Genomic DNA, 25000 nt, shown 5'->3' on the forward strand with positions numbered 1-25000 from the left:
ATTATAAATTAATCATTCTTGTGTTCCCTTCAGCCTTTGACTATGTATATTATTTTACAAGAATCTGTTTTAGAATGATAACTTCCTGCTGTTACATGTAATGTCTGTATATATATATATATATATATATATATATATATATATATATATAAAATTCTACTTTTATGTCTTGTATGTATGACTTTCTACATATAATTTACCTGTGTGCTTTAAAACTGTGCACAAAAGCTTTTCTACTCAAGCTTCCATTGAAAATGGGTTACAACGATGTGGACAATTCAGTCAACAAAATATAAACAATTAAGTGATCAAAGCAGTAACTAAGTGGATCAGTAGGTAAATAAATATGTAAAATAAACAACCAAATCAACTAATTAAATAAGTAAGAACTGGATTACCTTTTAATCCTTTTTGTCCTCGGAGCCCTGGAAAACCTTGTGGACCTGGCAGTCCTGGAGGTCTTCTCTCATCTGAAGAAACAGCATAAAAATGAAGTTCAGATTAGCACCTTCACAGTAAGAACCTCATCAAGTGACAGTCTTCAGACTGAACTTTTTCTTAAATGCTCCCAATATCTGATATCACATGGATCTCTAGTACATACTACTTAGTTAATTTTTCCCCAGATAATCTTTGGTTGAGAATATGCTGACAGATTATTTTATAACCTCAACAAATAAACAACTCTTCATAATTTCCATGTTATTTTATGTTAGTGATAATGAGGTACTAAGCCAGGATCCTGGAAACATTTTGTCTCCTGCTAACGGTCATCAAACTGCTTGACTAATTACCAAATTCTGATTTATAAATTTACATCAACTCTTGTATTCATCTCTTAATAACTGATGGTTCTAACTGTACTTTCAATAATATGGATAGCAACTCCTTTTTCTCCTGTTTCTGTGTCACATAAACATTCACAATATGACTATAATCCTTAGTCTTAGTAATATCTCAGGACTGGTGATATAATTTCCAATATTATATGCAGCATATGATTACATAACAGTGATCAGATGGTAAATAATTAGGTTTTGCTGCATTTTCCATCAATATTAGTAATCTGTGTGATCCTTTCTGTTCCTTTCTTTACCCCATCTTATATCTAGTTAACTCTCACCTCTTAATTCTGTGCTTATTCTATAAAATATGTCAATAAATTGCTTAAAATTAAAAAAAAAGGCTAGAAATCTACTTTGTACAGTGATTTTAGAGTGAAATTAAAAAAGGCTAGAAATCTACTTTGTAGAGTGATTTTACAGATAATTAACCAGGAGATTTGCAGCTGCATTAACACAAATGTGATGGACACAGGCTCTGCTTTATAGGTTAGTCCTTGCTGAATCATGCTCATACATTACATATATACAAATATTTCAAGCACGGGCATTAATGCCCTTATAGTTTGCCAAGATAGCAAAACACTTGTTCCCATAATACGTATCCAGGCTGTTCTTAAAAATATCTAAACTAGTACTTGCTTTAATGTAATTTGGTAGTCTGTTCCATGCATCAGCTACTCTGTCAGAGAACCAAGTAGGACACTTCTCATTCCTATAGAATCCTCTTCACATGTTATCTGATGATTCTCTAGTACTTTTTGATAACCCCAAACATTCCCAGAGGTAGTTGTCACTAAATGCCCTACATACCTGAATAAGATCTCCTATTTGATATCTATAAGAGACACTGTACAAGTTCAGATATTTTAGTCTTTCATAACAACTTAAATTTTCACAGCCATGGATGTCCTTGGTGTATTTCAGGTCGTCTGCATATAGACTGTAGAACACCTCAGATGAAAACGTTAGGTCTGAAAGATACAATCTAAACAAGTATGAGCCTAGGAAAGAGCCCTGTGGGACACTCTGACTGTAACGAAGGATTTCACCAGTCCAGTTGCTGTATGATACTTGCCATGTCCAATTTGTAAACCATGCAGCTATCCATCTTATCAAGAGTAGATCAATACCTAGTTGTACTAATTTATTGAAAAGTGTTTCGTGTGTGACCCTATCAAAAGTTGAAGTTAAATCTATATAAATTGCATCACAGCACAACATTTTATTCATAGATGTTATTATATTGTTATAGAACATCATGTTACAGGTAGTAATAGATCTGTTTTCAACATATGCATGCTGATATATGGTTTCAAGTCCCAACCTATCCAGTTCTGACAATAACTTATCCAATATTACTTTCTCCATTATTTTTCCACAACATGAAAGTAGACTTAGGGGTATATTTTGACTCTGGGTTTGTCCTCCCCTTTCCCTTAAAGATGGGTTTAATAAGCTCACATCTTCAGTCTTGAGTAATGTCCCCATATTTATATGACCTAGTGAATAATTAAGTTTTTGCCGAAGTGTTCTCAGGTCATTGTTACTAATTCCATCTCCTCCCTGTGCTTTGTTTGGATCCAGTTCTTTTTCAAAATAATCTAATTTGATTCCAGTATCTGGGGTTACCTAAATGTCACTAGGATAACTTATCACCCCTTTTGCAGAGCCAAATTGTTTTACATAAGATTTTGTAAATATATGTATAATCTGTTGTGTCTGAGAATAAATTTTAGAATCTGCACAGAGTTTATCAGTTTGTGTATCTTTACTCCTTCCGCATCTTATGTATCTATAAAAAGGTTTCATATTATGCTCAATATCTTTATATAAATTTTCTTCAAATTTTTCTTAATCTCGTCTCGCTCTATGCTTAATGTGTTTGTCCAGCTTGTTTATTTCAGTTTTCAAAGTTGTAGTTCGATCTCTCTTCCATTTCTTATATTTTTTGTCTCTCACCATAATCAGATATCTTGTTCTTATGGAAATATATCCCCCAATGTTGTATGTCTAGATCCTGATGTTAAACATTTTTTGACTTTTTGCACTCAAAGAATTTCTCTTTCAAAACTTTTTACATTCCATCTGCAGTTTTTCACTGAACACCTCACTCCAGTTAGTTTTACAGAGTGACTGTTTTGCTTTCATATAATCTGTAATTAACTTTCTGTGATGTGGTTTAGATTTCAATTTGGCAGAATCATCTAGCAACAAATTAACCTTTATAACCACATGATCACTGCACATCAATGGTGGTAAAACCTGACTTGAAGTAACAGTAATTTCTTTAGGAACACAAAACATGTCTAGTATGTTCCGTTCCCTGGTAGTTTTTTTTTTCAGTCTGAAGCAATTGTTCCTGAATATATGCTGAGAATAATTTCCTTACTAATGTTGTTTAATCAATATTATTCCAGTCTGTTTCTGGTAAATGTAAGTCCCCAGCTAATATTATTATTCACTCCTATGTTTCATGTAAGAAATGTATGAATTCCTATAGGTCATCTGTACTTGACTTTGGTGGTCTATACACTCAAACAATTGTTATATGTTCCAGGGTTGTCTTTATTGTCACAGTTACACAGTCTATAGTTTTGGTGTTACCACTGAACATGTAATAATCACAGGTCTCATAAATATCTTTAATCCCTATCATAACACCACCACCTGATTTTTTGTTAGAATGTCTGTTACAATAAAAGCATTTATACCCTGACAGAACTGGTTTCCAGTCATTGTTCTTTAACCATGTTTCACAAACAATAACAACATGAATCTTGTGGGAACGTAGCAAATATTCCAATAAAAAAACATATTATTAATGCTCCTAACATTAACAACCATCAGAGATGCTTCAAATGTTGCTATCTGCAAACTGTTAAATTTTCGACCTGGCAAAAATCCTGTCTAGTGTTTGTCAAATATTGCAAAATATCTGCTGCAAGAATTCTCTTCCCTTATCTTGACAAATGCACATCATCCTGTCTGAACACGTGTGCCCAAAACTAGGCTTGGATGCTCTACACATTTCCATTTTTTTAAAACAGGACATTTTTTCCATGTAGGTATTTACCCAAAAAATCTTTTCATGCACAGTAACCTGACTATCCTTTCTATAGGTGATTTGTGAAAAATACGTCCTAACACCAGTACAAGCTATACTATCTAAGAGGGCTTTCAGTTCCCTACTAATAGTCAGAAAATCCTTGCGGATGACATAATTTGTACCAACATGAATAAAAATATATACGTACTTCCTTACTTTAAGATGTTTCAAGGCTTGTCTCACATCTTCTATTTTCACTCCTGGCAACCATAACGCTATTTAATGTACATTATCTTCCCTGCAAATATAAGTATCAGTTCCTCTAATTGAATCTCCAGTTACAAGAATATCTACTGGCCTGCTCTGAAGAATATTCAGCTTCTAATACAGTAATATCTGCTGTATCAATTGTTACCAAGGATATATCTTCATCTCCATTAGTCTTAATAATCCCACTGTTTTCATAGTGTATTAAATTCTCATCCAGCTGGTATTGTAAATCCACAGCTTGAGCCATGTAGTGACTGCTCTTCAAAATGCAAATGACTGATTTTCAAAGAATATGGTCTAAAATTGTGAAGCATAATGTTATGTAAGCCCTTATCCCACAACAGCTCACATTAAAGCTGTCCATATGGAGAAGATTAATATACTGTAAACATGTAAGCCATCACAATAACCTTCTGACATACAGACATAATGCTAACTAAAGGTGAAGACACTACAAGCCTTTATAATACATGAAAGTCTGAAAGACAAAGATTTGCTTAGCTCTTCCTTCCCTCTACACCATAATTCTTTACTTTAATGAGCACTTCAGTAAACAGGGAATACATATAGAGTGCAATGGAAGAAACAAAAGACTCATCTTCTACTCCCCCCCAGCTATCTCTGCCGATTGCCAACAATAAATGGATACCAAAAAATAAAGCATGTCCCCCTTAAAAAATTCTTCCCCACTAATGTTTGTCAAAGTTCTGGGGTGATACTAGATTTCTATATAACAAAATTATATTTTTGAGGTTATACAAGCAAGCTTGCTCTTATATTCATTTAGATTAGTTCCACAGCAGTTATGCAAACATGGGTACTGAGTTCAGACTCGGCAGTGATAGCTGGGACATTGGTTTTACTGACCAGGCAGTGACGTCTGTTAAAGGAGATATATTTTGGATCTTGTGGCCATAGTTTCTGAATTGGAGCGCCATCTGCTGTCCTTTAACTGTACATATATGAATGGAATGAGAACAAGGTGGTTTCCATTTTGTTAGAAAAGAATACTTCCCAACAGGTTTTCACAGGATGTCTAGATTTTTGTCACATATTTTGCTCTGTTCCATAAAATCTATGTTTTTCTGTCAAATCATTGAGGATTAGAATTACTAAATAACAACACACATTTGAGTTCAGACTTTATATCCTTCTGAAAATGCATGCTAATGCAAATCATGTTATTTTTATCAACTTTCTAGGTTTATTAGAGCAATATTTAAAAATTGTCCCTATTGTTGGCTTTGTCCAAAATTCTTGCACTAAACAGATCAGAGGTATACCGTGTTGCAATGCTACAACCACAGAGATGTCATTAGTTTGGGCCCAAAAGACCTAGTCTTTTCTATTCCAACCAACCACAGCAGCCATACTCAAAGGAGTTTTCCTTTCTCAACTTGAATATGGGCTCCCAATTTTTGCATCTTCCTCCAAGACAAAAACATTGCCACACTCCAGACTATCTCTACCAGCATATGCTGATTCATTACAAATGGCCATTGCTTGAGAGGCAGGGTCTCACCTGTCTGACACCATCACCGTAAAACCCTAGAAAAAGCCAAACAGCTGCCTATAAAATAAAGATCTAACCTACTTTTGGGATCCTAACTCTACAAACTACTCCAACTCCACACATGTGCATTTACTCCCCCCCCCCCCCGCTGCAAGACTTCACAAAATAAACCTTCTCATATAACCTGTCACACTACTCAGAAGCCACACCACCTCACAACCTTAGAACCAAACCCCACAGTACTGTACACACTCTCTCTTCTCGGGCACCTACTCTTTGTCAACCTCTCCCCATCAGCATTAAGGAAATCCACACTCATTCCATATTCAGAATGCAACTCATAAAGCACTTCTTCATTCTAGCCAAATGGCCCTGCTTCAACATAGGATGGATTACCTAACCCATCTCCTTTCAGAGTCTCTTCTCTCAAGGTTCACCAAAGATTGACCCACGTTGTTAACTAATGTATAGAACTGTACATTACTTTCTGCTTGATTGTACATTGCACTGTGGTTGTTAACTGGAATGTATATACACATTTTTTTCTATGTAATTAGTCTCAAATATTCTATTATTGCTTACATTTCTGTATTTTTTATTTAATTAAATGTTTTGTATTTCACCTGGGCTGAGCCTGAAATAGGTCAATATTGATCAGTGCACTGCCCCAATAAACAAATATAACTAACTAACTAACTAACTAACTAACTAACTAACTAACTAACTAACTAACTAACTAACTAACTAACTAACTAACTAACTAACCAACCACAAACCAACTAACTAACTAACTAACTAACTAAATTCTATGGTATATGCTGCTGAAGTTGAGGAACTGCATCTAATTGTAGGTTCTGCAGGCTTTGATGTAGATGAAATGGCCATTGCTTGACAGGCAGGCTCTCAAAGATGTTGTCTGTCAGTTGGTACAGAGGATTAAGCCTGTGAGCTGTAGTTCCTGTAGTACAAAGTTTGAGTCCCTCAGCCCACACTTACCTACTGTGTGGCATTGATTAAGTCCCTTAACCAGACAGTGTTGAAGCCACCTGGGAATATGAGCTAGGCTCCTCAATAGTCCCTTGGACAGCAAGCCTAATAACTACATATGAACATAGTATGTGACAACCTAAGGGGTGAGAAGGATTGTTTTTTAATTTGGTATGTCCTATCACTTCTGGACTAGTAACAATTGTTTCTATATTATTCTGGTCTGCCATTTGGTCAGCTGAGTATAAGCATGCCCCCCACCCCAGGTTCCTCATATTCCCTTGTCAGTCAGATTGTAATACAGGGATGTCATAACAATGCTGCAACAATGAAAGGCAATTAAATGAAAGAAAGAAAAGGACAGTTGTAAAATGCTGATTCCATAGTGCCCTTAGTACTACAGAATGTCTACACTATAGACACTACTGACATGGCTGCTAACACTTCCGCTAACATGGCTCAGGGGGGCCCCTCCAAGTCAGCACACAAGAATGTACTTACTGGTGAAGTATGCATACTTTATTATGTCATACCTGTAAAATGAGCCAATGTTTTCTGTGTCAATCACATTGAAATCTACATAATGAAAAATAAAATTAAGTTTCAGAAAAACTTTAATCACCTTCACAACTGTAAGGTATAGGATCATACCAATAAACATTACTTAAAACTGGTAAAATAAGTTAGCTTTCAACATAAGTACTCCTACTAAGCTATGTTTTTCTAACTTTAATCAAACCACCTATTGAACCTTCATGGTTACTTCTTTTCTTATTCTACTACTAATTGGTACCAGTTGTAGATAGCTATTCCTTTCACATTGTGGCATGAAACACAGACTTACATTTCAGAGAAGGGGGCAACAGGGTAGCGAGACTGAACACAACTGCATCAGTCTTTGTCTATTAGAGCAGTGAAGTGACAGCCCAGTGAGAAGTGCCAATGAAGTTCAAAGTGCATGGACATTTAACTATGTTTGTTGACCAGAGATTACAGCCTAGTAATCTGTTATTCAAATGCTAATATGTTCTGTACTCTTTATTAGTTTGTAAAGAGTCATAAGATTTAACGTTTGAATGTAACGATACAGGCAGGTTTCACGAAAAACGTAAACATGATTAACAGGACACAAAATAAGTCGAAAGATATTATATAATCATAAAGAAGTGACTTAATAGTCTTGTGTTCCTTTCATATTTTTCTTACATTTTTTACATTTATAAGCAACTTACCAGCAAGTCCTGGGAGTCCAGGTAGGCCTGGAATACCAGGAAGCCCATTTGCCCCTGGTTTTCCTGGAGGTCCTGCCTCAGTAGTTGGAGGTCCTGGGTCTCCTTTAAATCCTTTTGAACCAGCTTCACCAACAGAACCAGGTTCACCATGGTCACCTTTGAAGAGAATACAGCCAAGCAGTTTTAGGGAACAACTCAAATTCACAACAGTTCCCATAGATATAATTTTAGTTACTTGTTTTAAGTAATACTTAGAGAAACTGGTTTATAAGTAAAACAAAAAATAGTTGTGAAGATGGAATGTAGGGATCATTTTATTAACAATTATTTAGATTATTTTAATTCTGAGAGCAAATATGAATATTCAGATAAGAACATTTTCAGAGTTAGGGTTTTAGATAAATCTGGATATTCTGCATATGAATTAAACAATAAAAGATTTTGTTTAATTTATTTTTTAAAATGTTTATTTTCTTTAAACTAGCTTGGAATCAGATATTATTATTATTATTGCAAAAAAAAGTTAATATGTAACTGTTACTTTCACATGCAATTACACACCAGAACTGCCATTACACAATACAATATTTATTTATTTACTGACACTTGATTATATAACAAGAACAATAATAAGACAAAACCTTCTTTACCTGGAATAGATGCCTCTGTACCCTTCAAACCAGGAGCCCCAGGCTGCCCTTGCTCTCCCCTTTCTCCAGGAAGTCCTTTCTCACCTCTGCTGCCTTTTTCACCTTTTGGTGCTTTGCAGAAAAAGAAAACATTTTACGAAATTGAACATATTTAAAAGATCATAATTAATGCAGTTTTATACTTTTTCTTTTCTACATATTTCATAAAATATTTAAATATCTATGACTGTGTTGGAGCTCTACAAAGTAATTTCTATATTCTACACAAGTATCTTGATAACTACAAAATATCTAAGTAAATTGCGTCGTAACATGTTACTAACTTTGAGCCATAGGTAGAAATTCCTTACAATGTAGCTCTTTATATTGATTTAGTATGAATCTCACACAGTTTCTTCAGTACTTGGGAATGCAAAATGCATTAAATTTTTTTTTTTCATGGAGTGTATCACTTTAAAGCCATTCGAAAGAGTTGGGTCCTGCTCCCATAGCTCCTGTTTTAAATAATAAAATCTGAAGTTTTAGCTTTGGGAAACAGAGCTTTCCCCATTGGAGGAATTTCAGCTGATGAAATGAGATTTCAACCAAGTTTGTATTATGACTCATTTCAGCATGAAAAAAGTCTCTTACTTTTTATTAAAGTATAGTTACAGAAAGAACAAAGAATATTTTATGAAGCTTTGTGATGACATGAAATTGTTTCCTAGTATCTATGCTTATGCAGTTAGCAGTTCCACTGAAATTTTGAATACGGTTTTCTTTTTTTTTTAGACAAACTGGAGGCTTGGGTTTCTTCTAATACTGTCAGTATGAGTTTTAGACAAAGTCTTGAATATTTTTCTTTCTGCCAGAATTGCTTTTTAAACATCCTTAATTACGCTCACATCACATAGAGTTACTTTGAAAAATCAGACCTCATGAATAAACAAAGCTATTCCATAGTTGTTGTTGTGTCTTTCGGCTTTTCCCAGTTAGGGGTTGCCACAGTGGAACTCTGGTCCGCTAATGATTGGCAGTAGATTTTTACGTGCCGATTTGCCAGCCCTGACGCACAACCTTCAATGAAGGTATGCCCATTCACGCATGTCTCCATGCAGAAGACGCTCTACCTGAGAATCGAATAGGACGTCTTACTGTGAGGCGACAACGCTACCGCAGAACGCACCAATCACTATGGAAGCTATTCCATAGTGATTGGTGCTAATTCATATCTGAAGACATCAGCTTGTATTTTTTAATAATAAAAATGATTAATAGCAGTTCTTTTTTTATTTTTTTTTATTTTTAACAGCTTTATTAAATCAACACACAAGACACAGGCAAACACACATTCACATAAAGGAAAACAAATCATGTCAACATACATAGTTGCAAACAGTATACACCACACATACTCTCCTGCATATTTATCATCAATTCAGTATTACACAAATTGATCAATTCCTTGCCCTCTCTCAACCTCCCATCCAAAATATCACTCTGAATGCACTGCTACTACAACTTCCATTGCTTCCACCCCTCTCCAAAGATCCCACCTGCAGTTCTTCCATCTCTGCCACAACAGTAAACACGTCAAATACCGTCAGCCTAGACCCTGACTTCCGGCCTCCAGCAGCTGCCCCCTTGGCTGGCACAGGAATCAAGCCCAATAAGGTCCTAGGATGTCAGGACAACTCAAATCCTGCACCCCAGCTCAGAAAAATAACCTCCTTAACCACACTCATCTGCCTAGCCAAGATCTCTGACAGAGTACTCTGTAGGGAACCTTCAAAGTCTGCCAACTCATCACACTCCCAGGTTTCCAGCCATCTTTCTTCCCCACCAGACCCACAACACTTACCATCCACCTGAGGGAAAATTCCTGGGGTTCCACTTAGGGCACAAAACTGCCCATGCAAACACCTCCAAGCAAAACTCCCAAATCCTCCAGACACTGCCGCATACCTGATAGCTACACATATGCCCTCCTACTGTCTGCCAGTGAACTGCCTATCCACTGTCTTCTCTCTAATCCCTCCAATCTCCTCTAATTGATTCCCACAGTTATTGTGCAATATTTTATATGCCACACCAATTATCCCCTTCTTAACAGAAGCTTCTGCTCTAGATTCATCTAAAAACTCCACCAGAAGAGGTCCCCACCCAGGATTCCTCATCTCTTCAAATGCCCCCCCCCGGCCTCCCCCCACTCCATCCCTCCTTCCCACTCACCCTCTCCCAACAGTTTGGCTATGCCTATGATCCTCTACAGTGAATTTTGGTCCCCTCTTGCCGACCCACTGCACCTCCAACTGCAGCCATTCCCATCGGCAAGGTCTCCCCTCTACACTCTTGTGCCAAGCAAGCTCCCTGAACACTCTCTACCACTTCATGAATACAGCATTCTGCTTGGCTGTTGCTACCCTCTCCAAGGATCTGCAACCAAAATCCCACCCCGCCCCATTTCTTGAACCTCCCCTGCAGCAGATCATCTCTTTTCACTTAGAATTACAGATTTCTACTTGTTATATATATATATATATATATATATATATATATATATATATATATATATATATGAACCTTAACTGTGTAGCTCTAAAATATCTCTTGAAATCAGTTAAACCTAAAACAACTTGTTCTACTAAATAAACTTATCCAACTTGACCCTTGGCCTTTTTCTTTCCAAGATAAAACCCTGGAACTCTTTATTAATTACCACTTCTCCTCCAGTTGATAAATATATGCCCAACCTATATAGAAAACTAAAGTGACTATAAACATTTTTGTTTCCAGTTTCTCAGTTTTTGTATTATCCTTTATTTGGTCTTTTTCCATATATCCTTAGCTGCTCTAATAGAACCCTTTTTAATCTATTCTCCTACTTCATTTTATCGTGTCCCTATAAATATTGGTATTACTTGAGCAATTCATGTATATGCACATAGTTTGCATCTTTGTTTTATCTTCTTTAATTGATATATGGAATTGTATATACGGAAAAGACATGAAACTGTCTCAAGATGTTCCACAACACTGAGATGTCCTTTTCTGGTTTTATGAGGTACAAAACAATGTTATTGTTGTGTCTTTCGGCTTTTCCCGATTAGGGGTCGCCACAGCAGAACTCCGGTCTGCTAATGATTGGCAGTAGATTTTTACGTGCCGAGTTGCCGGCCCTGACGCACAACCTTCAACGAAGGTACGCCCATTCATGCATGTTTCCACACAGAAGATGCTCTAACTGAGAATCGAACAGGACAACATCTTACTGTGAGTCGACAACGCTACCGCAGCACCACCTCCGCAGTATAAAACAATATTGTCTGCAAATAAAGCCAATGTTTCTGGATTTACTTTCTTTGTCAATGGCTCTAAATATAAAGCAAATAACGAAGAGGAAAGACCTCTGCCTGGTTCCTCTGTTCAGACACAACTTGTCAGAAAGGAACCCACCCTCTTTAATTTTTGCCTCTGATCCCTCATATTTCCTCCTAATTAATCTTATTATTGTATAAGGAATGCAAATGCTTCCATTGTCTTACTCATAAAATCTTACCTACTCTTATCGAATGCTTTCTCTGCATCAAGACCCAACAATAACAGTGATATTTTCTTGCACTCTGCTTCCCTCTGGATCATCATTGTTCTAGTAATGTTGTCAAATGTTTGCCTCCACTCCACAAAACCACTTTGATTCATATCTATTAACTTTGGAAACATGTTGCCATTATTGTAGCTACTATAAACATAAACACTTTATTAGCTTGGTTTAAAACTGAAATGGACCTATACAAAGCTGGTATAACGGGTCGATACCCTCTTTAGGTATTAAATCTACCACCAATTTCTTCCAGGATGCTGGCGCTTCTCCATTTAAAATGCTGTTAAACAAAGCCTTCCAGAGCGTTATCACTTTCTTCCCTCCACAGGAACATGTGTCTGTTCCTAGAAACTTTCCTGCAGATTGGTTGCACGTCACTACTTTTATCTCATTTCCTTTTGTCTTAGCTGTTTATTGTTCAGCTTCATCTGCTTCTAACCTGGGCATTCTTAAGGCTTCCATAAATATTTCCATTTGTGTTCTTTCTTGATTTCCACATTTCTCCGCTTTTTACAAATTTCCATAAAATTTCTGAAGGATTAATAGTAGATCTTAATAATTAATGCAGTACAGTACAAAATCTAAGATCATTTCATAGCTTTAATATAATGGAAATCTGGAATTTAAACCCTAACTACACAGAGTCTATTACAATTGCATGCATAACATTATCATGACACATTTCCTCTGCTGCCACTCGCTCATGTTGGAAAGTACCATAACTCCAGTTACTTCCATTCCAGTGAAGTAACAATAGGCTAACTATCCCTTTTAGAACTCTTCCCCGAAGCCTAAAACAACCACCTATTCCCTAAACCTCAACACTGGATCGCTCTGTAGACCTACTCCTCTCATTAACCTTACCCTTCATGTTCTGACCACTCAAGAAACCTAAAAACTCCTGTTTGATCCCTAAAACTAAAATCCCCCCACTCTCTCTAAACCTAAACTCCCAACTCTGCATTTTCCTTCTAGACTTACCTGTTCCGCAAACACTTCTTTACTTCATTCTGTAGGACATGAGCTTTTAATTTACACCAGCTGCTTGGCTAAACTCATATTTGAGAGTGAGCAGCTGGGAGGAGAGGTTATAACACTGTGGAGTCTCTAGCTTCAGGGAACTTGTCTTCGTTACTTTGCCGTTTTTGGCATTGTGCGGTCTCGAAGTTGGTATATTTAAGTAGGGGGGATGTGGGGGGCACAGCCCACCACATCAGGGGTGTGTGGGGGTGAAGCCCCCTACTTAATGTAATGTTTTAAAGTGTTTTCCTTTTTTTTTTTTTTTTTTTTTTTTGTTGGAACAGCGATTTTTTCCCTTGGAAAAAATTGCTCTTCTGACAGTTTGACATTGTAAGCTTTCACTTACATAGGGTTGATTAATCACCATTCACTTTTTTAAGCATTTGGTAATGTAATATAGACCCTCTTTGGGGGGAGGTGAGAAAGAAAGGGGAGTGGAATATGGGGAATGGGAAAGGGGGTGGTGGTGTACAGTGTTAAGTCAGGTAGCTGGGCTTTACACATGAATGGGTTAATTGGTCTAGGGATTTAGGGGACGTGAGATATGTTTGGAAAGTGACTTAGTTATTATAGTATTGGAGCAGGGGAAGTGGTGTCACATTTAGCCATGAGTTGGTGAGTTGGTGACACTGACTTACATCCAGGATGACCTGTAGGTGCTTTGGTAACAGGTAGGCCTTGGAGGGTTTGAGTGCTTGGTGGGTACATTAGGAAACTGGTTGGTAAGGAGAGGTGCAGTACAGACTGTAATGGTGTGTATTTGTGTGTGTGTGTGTGTGTGTGTGTGTGTGTGTGTGTGTGTGTGTGTGTGTGTGTGTGTGTGTGTGTGTGTGCGTGTGTGTGTGTTTTCTCTCTCTCACTTGTGGCATGTGTAGCTGAAGTCTTAGAGTGCTGGGGTGAAGGTAGGAGGGAGTATGACTTTAACGGAGGGGAATGGAGAAGTTAGGTAATTCAGCTAGTTATGGCGTGGTGCATTAGGTGCTATGAGAGAGTGCAGACCTGCTATCCCTGTACTGGTTGCTGTAACTTTAGTTTCAAAGTTTTCCAGTGCATTGCTGTATTATTTCCTGCCACCCAATTTTATTCCAGCTTAATGTTCTTAAGTGTATATTCTTCAGTGAGTCGTGCCTTGTTTCATTAGTGGTTGTGGATTTTCAGTTTCATGGTTTGCGAGGTGGAGCTTGGAGATGATGAGGTGACAAGCTGCATATTGTTGGGTTTTTTCCTGCTCCTTTTTTCTTGTGAGGCCTTTTGTTGGTTGGGGTGTTGTACTTTCATTATCAGAGCAGCCCTGGATATGCTCTGTAATGTTGGTGGGAATTGGTGATTTTGTTTCTCGTTCTGTGACCGTTGATGCGCTCCCGGGGACCTATGCATGTGCATTGTGGTAGGCACCATTATGAGGGAAGGAGGGGGGGCAGGGAGACAACTATGATAGGTTAGCCAGGCTGGGACAGTTTACAGGTGGTAGATAGGGTAGTTTAATATTATTAAAAAAAAAAAAGAAAAGAAAATATAAGATAGCCTGAGGCTAGCATGACAGGGAGGGATCTTTCTGACAGGAGGTGAGGGATTTTAACAGTAGGATACAGGGACCAGCAAGGCATAGGATAGGGCTGAATTGGAGAGCTACACTTGTGAGATTAGACAAAAAAAAGAGAGAGCTATAGTTGCAAGGGTGGCCACTTGAGGAGGTGAGTGGCTTTAACTGGCTGTCACTATGGCAGGGAGAGCTCATTTTCCAAACAAATAAGGGGGGACAGGGATGGCAGACTCACCTAGCTAAGGCAACTGATTATAATTATTTGTTGGGTACTACTTTTGTAAGGGCACTGAGCCTGTTCACATGTCAAGGAATCAGAATTTACTGCTGATGTATAGGGACCTGTTATAACTTGCAGATTTGGTGTAACTATTATGCTAATGTGTGTTTTTTTTTTCAGATGGCCAACATGCAAAGACTTAGTCAGTGATGGAAGGCGATAGTGGGCCAGGTAGAGGAGCTGTTTCAGGATGTCTGACACAGTGGCAGAACAGGTGGGAAAGTCCAACCAGAAGAGGAGGTGGTCCACTCTGAGGGCTAGGTCAGCAGCTCGTGGCAAGAGACAGCAAGTATTGAAAGAGGTGGTTCCAGTTACCCCATCAGCACCTGGTGGAGCCACAGATGGCAGATCAGGTAATGACCTTACATTGACTGTTTTAGGCAGGGCAGATGCAGGGAAAGTTGGGGTAGAGGGGGAGGACAGGGAGTCCATCGGGTCAGAGTTTGGTTGTGGCTGTAATGACATGGGGGGGGTTACTGCAGAGGTTACAGGGAGTTATGGGTCCCATGGGGGAGCAATTATGGAGGACAGGCAGGGTCAGTGGATAGCCTGGAATTGGGTTCTGAACTCGGTTCAGATTTTGGCCTTCGCCCGGGTGACTGGTTGACTACTCATTCATGCTCAGGGGCAGTTCATTTGACTCCACACTTACCTTCCACGGTAAAGGAGAAGATTTGGAAAGGGGAATATATGGATGTTTTTGAGTTAATTGATGCAGAAGGGCTACAGAGGTTGGTGGAGTATGTGTCAGCTAACAGTAAAGATTTGTTGGTGGCCCTGGCAGCATTGGGGAGAAGGATAGGTAGGATTTGACCTCGAACATGGGATTACTGGGTAGTCAGTTTCATTTATTATATGGCGGTGCTACTGGAAAAAGCTGCAACTTTGGCTTTGCCCCTTTTCAGTTATTTTCTCACGATTCAGGAGGCGCAGCGTATATGGCCAGGGAATGCTTGGTTTTGGTATGACCAGTGGTTTCAGAAGTGGAAAGCAGTGGATCCTTCTCTCCACTGGGAGGTATGACAGCCCAACATCTGGTTGTCTACCATGATGGACAGTTATGGCTAGAGTATCAGAGGGGGGGTAACGGAGGAGAAGGGAGTGGTGTGTGCTGGCTAGAGTATCAGAGGGGGGGTAATGGAGGAGAAGGGAGTGGTGTGTGCTGGCTAGAGTATCAGAGGGGGGTAATGGAGGAGAAGGGAGTGGTGTGTGCTGGCTAGAGTATCAGAGGGGTAATGGAGGAGAAGGGAGTGGTGTGTGCTGGCTAGAGTATCAGAGGGGGTAACGGAGGAGAAGGGAGTGGTGTGTGCTGGCTAGAGTATCAGAGGGGGGGTAATGGAGGAGAAGGGAGTGGTGTGTGCTGGCTAGAGTATCAGAGGGGGGTAATGGAGGAGAAGGGAGTGGTGTGTGCTGGCTAGAGTATCAGAGGGGGTAACGGAGGAGAAGGGAGTGGTGTGTGCTGGCTAGAGTATCAGAGGGGGGTAATGGAGGAGAAGGGAGTGGTGTGTGCTGGCTAGAGTATCAGAGGGGGTAACGGAGGAGAAGGGAGTGGTGTGTGCTGGCTAGAGTATCAGAGGGGGTAACGGAGGAGAAGGGAGTGGTGTGTGCTGGCTAGAGTATCAGAGGGGGGTAATGGAGGAGAAGGGAAAGGTGTGTGCTGGACCTTTAATGCCGGAAATTGTTCTTGGGTAGGGTGCAAGTTCTTGCATGTTTGTTCAAGGTGCAGGGGAGTCATCCAGCTGCTCAATGTGGGCACCATGAGGTTAATTTTATGACTGCAAATTTAACATTAGGCGATTGGGGTTTTCAGTCTCCTCAAGGGTTTCTGCCTTTTAGGGGTAGATGTAATTTTCATGGATCAAGGGATGGGGCTCTTCAGGGGAATTAGGGGTTGGGGATGGATCACACTGTCCCATTAAGGTGGGGGTTTTACAGCACATGCCCCAATGCTTTCCTGATACTGTGGTTAAGGAGGAGATATTGGATGGTTTTGATTGGAGGTTCTCTATTAAATCCAGGGTGGTGGCAGATGGGAGGGCTTGCAAGAATTTGTGATCAGTGTGGGATACGATGAACATTTTGTGAGCTTTGGTTGAGAAGGAGCATCAGGTAGGTTGGTTACTGGGTCTGTCTGGCAGCCTGCCTTCTGACAATTTTAAGGTTTCTCCATTGGTGTTGGTGCTGAAGAAGTGGGTGGGAGAATTCAGGTTGATTCACCATTTGTCGTATCCCAAAGGGAGCTCAGTTAATGATTTCATTGCAGGTGAGGATGCCAGGGTTAGTTATGCATGCTTGGATGATGCTGTTGGGGTCATTAGGGACTTCAAGAATCCATGGTTAGTGAAAGTGGATATTGAATCCGCCTTTCATTTGCTGCAAGCCAGGCAGCTGGAGTGGCCATTACTGGACATGGTAGTAGAAAACAAATTTTATTTTGACAAGGCAATGCCAATGGGTTGTTCAGTTGCATGATCAACCTTTGAGAAATTCAATACAGTACTTCATTGAGTATGGCAGCAACGGGTTGGTTCGCAGAAGGCGGCACATTACTTGGATGATTTCTTGCTATTTGGATAGGGGAGCGAAGGTGCGCAGGAAGGATTGCAAGAATTTTTGGGAATGTGGGACGATGTAGGGGTCCCTTTGGATCAGCATAAGTTGGAAGGCCGAGTAAGAGCACTAGATTTCTTGGGATTGTTAGTGGATGCAGAACGAGGATTGTTTTGTCTTCCTATGGATAAGATAGACAGATTGACGGCTAGTATTAGGTCAGTGTTGTCTATGGATAAGGTTTGGATTGGGGTGGTTATGGAGCTCTTAGGGCTTTTGAATTTTGCATGTTGGGTGGTGTATCCAGGGTGTACTTTCTGTAGGTCACTGGCCTTTCTGTTAAAAGGGGGTAAGAGTAAACACCACTGGGTTAGAGTTAGCAAGTTGGTTTGGGATTACTTGTCTCTTTGGCTATTTTCTTTGGACCAGTTTAATGGGATTTCATTTTGACAGGCAGATTGGGAGGGCAAGGGGAGCTACAGTTATTCACAGATGCAGCAGGGGGCATTGGAATGGGAGCTTATTTTCGAAGAGAGGGGTTTGCAGCCCAGTGGCCTCCAGATTGGAATGAAGATTGGAAGATGAAGGTTGCGTTTTTAGAGTTGATGCCAATTTGGGCAGCTTCAGTGGTTTGGAAGGAGTGCTTGAGGGGGAAGCAGGTAATTTTTCATTTGGATAAAATGGCAGTGGTGCGGGTGTTGCAGACAAAGATGGCAAGGTAAGAGATGTTATTGTTGGTTTTGTGTAAGTTGGTTTTACAGAGTTTGATGATTAATTTTTCATTTACAGTGGTGCATGTGCCTGGGGTGATCAATGCTATTGCCGATAGCTTGTCCTGATTTCAGTTTTCCATGTTATGACAGCTGGCACCTGGGGTGGAGGAAGTACCAGTATCCTTGCCAGAGGAGGTGTGGCATCTTAGCTCTAAGTAACCAGGAGGTTGGAGTGGTAATCTTGGGAGATGTCCACAAGGAAGGCTTACAGTAGGGGTCTTTTTGAATTTGATCAGTTTGTCTTACAACTATTGGAAGAAGAAGGGATTTGGTCAGAGGAGTTACTGTTTTGTTACTTAGCCTAGGCGTGGGGTTTAGGCAAGGCTTTACAAACGGTTAGGGTAGATCTAATGGCAATTAGCATATTTGCGCAGGTGTCTGGGTTACATGATTTTACAAAGTTGTAGATGGTTGGGTGTATGCTGATGGGATGGGGAAGAGTGGCTGGATAGCATAGTGATATGCAATAGCCATTGACGAGGACATTATTGAAAGTTCTACTGAGAGTTTTAGCCTTATTGGAAGGGAAGTCCTTGAATTATATTATGTGGGTCGCTTTGTGTGTATGGTTATATTTTGGTGTGTTCTGGGTTTCTGAGTTGTTGGGATCGTTACTTTTGAGGGATGTAATGATAGGCCCTGGGACAGTGATTATTGGACTATGAAGGACTAAGATAGATCAAGTGGGGAAAGGTGCATCGATAGTGCTCAAAAAATATAGGAATGCTAGGCTTTGCCCAGTAATGAGGGCTATGGAACTAAAGTGCACACAGGCAGGGGGTATGACTTAGTTTTCCTGTTGTCAGATGGCAGGAGCGTGACAAGTGGTCGGCTCATGCAAACTATTAGAAGGGTTTTCTATTGCATGGGTTTTCCAGCTGAAAGCATTCTTTCTGCATTGGTAGGGCTTCAGACTTTGCTATGGAAGGCAGTTCCATTGAGTTTATTAGAAGAGTTGGGAGGCAGTCTTCTAATGCTTTTTTATCTTATATTAGATAAGGTTTTCAATGCATTTGATAATATGTATATTATTTCTCTCTCTCTCTCTCTCTTTCAGGAAAGCAGATTGTCATCCTGGGTCATTCTTATATCCATTGGGCTGAGAAACAGGCAGCGGTTAAACTAGATGGAAAGAATCTGGGTTTGTTTCCGTTAGGTTGAACAGTGATTTGGCATTGGGTTAGAGGTCTTAGATGGGATTAACTGACGCATGAGTTTTAAGTGGTAAGGTAGCGAGTAGGTTATCCTTGAATATTAGTGGTGCACTTAGGCAGTAATGATCTGGGAATTCTTCCAAAAAAAGCAGTTGGTGAATACCATAGTAGAGGATTTGTTTAAGTTGCAGGCCTTATGCTGTGGTATGTGTATAGCATAGTCTGAGATAGCCCCACATTTGACATGGAGGAATGCATTCAGTTACCAAGCTGTGAAGTAGGTGCAAAGGTTTTTTAATCATAGGTTGGCTTGCCAATTGAGAGGATTAGGTATGTACACTACTGAACATAGGGACTTCAAAGACAGATATGGTGTTTGGTTTCACTCAGATGGGGTGCATTTGAGTGATGTTGTATTAGATTTATTTAATATACATTTGAAATTCTTTTTAGAGGGCATGGTGAAGATTATTGGATGAGAGGGGAACAGCCTGGGATTAAGCTGGTGGGTGGAAAAGAGGGACAAGATTGTCCTTTTCTGTTCCCACTCTTGGTGATGATGTTTTGGTGGTGAAAGTGAGTTAATGGATGCTACTTGATAATAATAAGTGAGCTTATTGGATGCTGCTTATTTTAAAAGGGTGAGTAGGTATGCTGACTGTTAAAAGTTTTGGTCAGGGTGAGTAGGTACTCTGCCCTGAAGGATGATTTGAACAGGGTGAGTGGGTATGCTGCCCTGATGGATGACTCGGACAACATGCATGGATATGTTGCCCTAATGTTGCTGGGAAGAACATGAAGACTTCAGTTATTTGCTATTTTAGGTGAATAAAGTTAATCATTTGGTTGTATTAATAAAGGTCATCAACTGTCTTTTGGCATTAGTGTGATTTATTTTAAATGGGGCCAGAACGAAAAGTATTTGAGTATTTATATGCCTTTTTACATGGTAAGCATGTATTTTCCCTTTGCCTCACTGCAGGCCATTGAGGCAAAGTTATTGTAAATGATCAAAAGGATACAGACAATGTTAAATGCTTAATTCACCACCACACATAAGTAACATAAACCTAGCACATCTCACTTAACTAATTAAACAGTAAAACATTGAAAACATCCAACAAATGGGTTTACTGTTTAGATGGTTAATTGTGGTATGCTCATGTGTTCAGTTTCTTCAATGAGGATTTAATTTGAAATGCTAGATACTAAGTCTTTGTTGGTTAGTGACTGAGCATATGTTTATATGTGGTGACAGATAAATTACTTAACCTTATTTGTTTAATTTTGTTGTTTATAATAGTTTTATATTTTAAGTAGCTCAGGGAGGCAAAGACACTTAGTTAGGCTCAAGCCACTAGGCTCAAACAACAACACTTCTTTTTCTTTTGGCTTTTCCCGGTTAGGGGTCACCATAGCGCATCATCTGTCCGCTCATGATTGGCAGTGGAGTTTTACGGTGTCGAGTTGCAAGCCAGGCGCCCAACCTTCCACAGAAGGCACACACATGCACACACTCACACCAAGGGTCAATTTAGAGTGTCCAATTCACCTACTGCATGTCTTTGGAATGTGGGAGGAAACCGGAGCATCCGGAGGAAACCCACGCGACCACAGGGAGGACATGCAGATTCCGCACAGAAGGTACCCCAGCCAAGAATCGAACTGGAGAACCTCTTGCTGTGAGGCAGCAATGCTAACCGCTGCACCACCATGGCTGCCCTAGGCTCAAGCCACAACACTATCATGGCAAAATACACAATGATGTGATGCCTTATGTAAACTAAGGAGGTGACACGTAACAAGCATGGTGTGGAACATAACATCTTGGGTTTTGCAATTCAGTGCACTAAGCCCTGCTATTAGTGATATTTACTCTAGAAAAGTAAAAACTAAGTGACACAGCAGTAAATATGTATTTCAGTAACATATTAGCCTGTATCAACTTCAGGAAGTTTATTTTCAGTCACATCACCCACACAAGTGAAGGTGGCTTAACAGAGGTAAATATATTCCATGCTATTTTTCAAATACTTATATTGAAAATTCAGGCTATTTGCATAGTACACATACTGTGATGGTGACTTTATAAGATAATGTACTGTTTCATCTGTTTTGTAATCTACAGAAATATGACAACATGCATTTCAGAATTTCCTACATTATTATTATTATTATTATGATTAGGCATACATAGAATAAACCAAAATGTGTTGTGTAGACAGTTTAGAATTTTCCTTTAGAACTGTAGTTATACAGAAAGCAGAACTGTGGTCATCTGTAGTTAAAATGCATCATATTCTCAACTGTCCTGAATTTTCTGAACAAGCCTGAATATAAGCTATTTTCCTACCATGTTAACTGTATCACTAACTGCCCTATTTTTATACTGTTTTGGAACACACACTTGCATTTGACGACCCTCTTCCTATATTATAAATCTGTCTATACACAAGATACGTCCAGTGGCTAAGCATTAATGGACTGATGTACAAAAATGTACCATCTGAAAGCTGGACAATGAAATACTACTCTACCATGTACATAAATAAAGAAGAATGGACCCCGTCTATGTCTGTAAGGATTTCACTAGATGCTACAGTTTCTTCCTCTATCCCAAACGAATCCCATTCAGAAACTCGAGTTTTCAGAATGTCGAAATTCATACGGGCACAACCATATAATTGACTTTCTGAAAACTCTGGATAACAACAAACATCTACCTTTTCTATGTTTTTGCAGGAGGGCAAGCCCCCCATAACCCCTGCATATTATATGCCTGTTTGGCATATACTTCTCAGACGTACAGGCAAGCATGGAAGGGCTGTGGCTGACTAAGTTTGCGGACGACTGCAAACTGGGTGCTATAATAGAGTCTCCGGCCGACATGGAGATCCTCCAGAAGGGCCTAAATGAGACTGATGCATGGTGTCAAAGCCATGGTCTCAAGCTAAATGCAAAAAAAATGCACAGTAATCCCCTTTGGAAAAAACAGAGTACCCGCAAACTACAACATAGGAGGTAATTCCCTGAAATTTGAAGAAGAAATAAGGGATCTAGGGACCCAAGTAGATAGTCAGCTTTCCTTTGATAACCATGTTTCCAAAGTGGTTAGAAAATCCTTCTACATGACCCATCTGATCATGAAAGGGTTTGCATCAAGATCTAAGGATGCAATGGTGCCCCTCTACTCTTCCCTCATCAGACCCATTATTGAGTACAACGCACCAATTGGAATGTACCTGGCTAGACATCTCCAGCAGCTGGAGAGGCCACACTGGTACCTAACCAAGAGGATTACTGGCCTCAAACAGTTGTCCTATGCAGCACGATTGAAAAAGCTAAAACTGTTCTCTGTTGCATATTGCCTTCTCAGAGGCGATCTCTGTCTAACATACAGAGCCATGTCCAACCCAGAATTGTTGAACATGCTCCATCTTAGCAAAACCAAATCTACTCGAGCTACACGCTCTAGGGATATAAACCTCAACACAACAATGAATAGAACATGCTGGAGGGATAGATTCCCTTCGCAGAGACTTTCCTTACTATGGAACAGGGTCCCGATCTACATAAGACAGAACCCCTCACTATCACTCTTCAAGAGGAACCTTGATGACTGGATGGGTAACAGAAAGTTCACACCGGGGATCACACCAACAGCACTACTAGATAGGGGCCAAGGGTACTAGCTGCTAGTACAAGGGTCTAGGGAACTACTAAAGGGGAGGTGAATACCGCACAACGTGGCTGGGCTAATATATGTCTTCGGGCAGATAACCCAGTACCAATCTATGAACCTATATACCAATTCTGAGATCACACTACAGTGGGGAAAAGGGTAAATTTCTCTGATCCTCACTGTACTGGAATCATTCAAAAGTTCTGAGTTTTCAGAAAGTCGATCATTCGGTCTCCACCATATGAATTTTGACTTTCTGAAAACTCGAGCTTCTGAAGGGGGCCCTCCCAAAGACATGCTCTAAGTGAATAGGTGATCTTCCAAATTTTCCATGAGTATGTATGTGTGTGTGTGTGTGCGTGTGTGTGTGTGTGTGTGTGTGTGTGTGTGTGTGTGTGTGTGTGTGTGTGTGTGTGTGTGTGTGTGTGTGTGTGCATGTATATGGACCTGTGATAGACTGCCCTCCTCTACTGTGTTAGTCTCTTTGCCTTTTATCCTGTAAGCACCAGTATAGGGTCCAGCTTCCTCTGGCCCTGAAATGGATAAAGTGGGTATCAGAGAATAAACGAATAACAGTCAGCTGAAAACAGTTATTAAGAATTTATGTTGCATTCTTTTTGCAGAAGTCTGAAATGATGCTGAACTATTACAGAGGCATTAATGTACTTTGGTAACATCTTTTTACATTATAGATTACTGAAGTTAAGGAATAATGATCTGCATATAATATCCAGGCTAAAATGAGCTACAGTCACATCAGTCATGTTTTATCTAGAATATTACCAAAGTTAATCAGCTCCTGCTGTTTAATTTCAACTTTGGAACACAGCATAGTAGCATGATATGAAACCTATCTTAATCACAAGGCATTCATGATGAAAGAAATTCAAAAAAGTGAAGCATGGGATGATATAAGCAGGAAAAAACTGCAAAACTGTAGAGACAAAGGAAATAAGATACAAATAGTCTCACAGCATAAAGCATACATTATCTGTGACTAATATTAAGGGATGAGGATGCTTTAATGAGAATGTCCATAATCACGACAGTCTCCACTATATATTATATGAATTCCTTATTACGTGATGCACAAATAAAACTGCATAACTCTTTCTGGGTTTTAACTATGCTTATGAACGTCAAGCATAAGATGGCAATCTCTAACTGACATAGCATCATGAGGGATAAGGATAGAAACCTGCTTTACCTTGTTAGATGGTAGTTAGAGTGATGACAATAGAGGCAAAATTTACAGAATGAGCTGAAGTTGTACTTAAGATGTGCATAGCCGGCCTTAGGCATAGGCCAACTGGGTGGCTTCCTAGGGTGCCACTCTAGCAGGAGCGCTTTTCCGTATTTATTTATTTATTATTTTTTTTTTTGTAGTACAAAATTGTTTCTTTAAAGTTGACCAAAGGCCAGCCCTGGAGATGTGTTGCGAGTCAGCAAGAAATACAACTACATCTTTGCCACTTTGTAATGCTGTCCTTTCCTTGGATATGAAGTTTCACACATTCTGTGCAGTAAGTGAGCCTGCAGTTTGATGTGAAAGAAGCGGAACAGTTATGGATTTTCTGATCTTCTTTGTGGAGGACAGATGGATTACCATTTTGGGGTCTGAGTAGATTTTTATTTTTGCTCCAGTCCTCATCAGACCATCAAGCTTACTCTGCAGAGATGCTCTGATGACTGCTTTGTTCGCCTCAGAGTAAGACCTTTATGGCTCATTCATTCCTGGGGTGGGAATACTGGTGTGGTGCCATCACTGCAAGCAGGATTAAGTTATTTTTATTTAAGGCTTGATTCCGCATGCATGTCTGTTCATGTCCAAATTGTTGGCATGCATTGTGGATGTTTGCAATACATGACCTG

At 39.6% G+C, this 25000-nt stretch overlaps 1 protein-coding gene across 1 annotated transcript in view; it reads right to left on the reverse strand.

Moving 5' to 3' along the window:
• The window catches only part of COL4A2 (collagen type IV alpha 2 chain), a 1470466-nt gene that overhangs the window by 508464 nt on the left and 937002 nt on the right, over window positions 1-25000 (reverse strand). The window contains exons 19-21 of the mRNA XM_044071270.1: window positions 8544-8654; window positions 7894-8049; window positions 399-470 (exon numbers count right to left, since the gene is read on the reverse strand). Of these exons, the coding sequence (XP_043927205.1) occupies window positions 399-470; window positions 7894-8049; window positions 8544-8654 (339 nt within the window). The remainder of the gene's footprint in view (window positions 1-398; window positions 471-7893; window positions 8050-8543; window positions 8655-25000) is intronic.

This window comes from Protopterus annectens, chromosome 5.part0 (genome assembly GCF_019279795.1).
Source record: "Protopterus annectens isolate FY-2018-M chromosome 5.part0, PAN1.0, whole genome shotgun sequence".
Taxonomy (NCBI): domain Eukaryota; kingdom Metazoa; phylum Chordata; order Ceratodontiformes; family Protopteridae; genus Protopterus; species Protopterus annectens.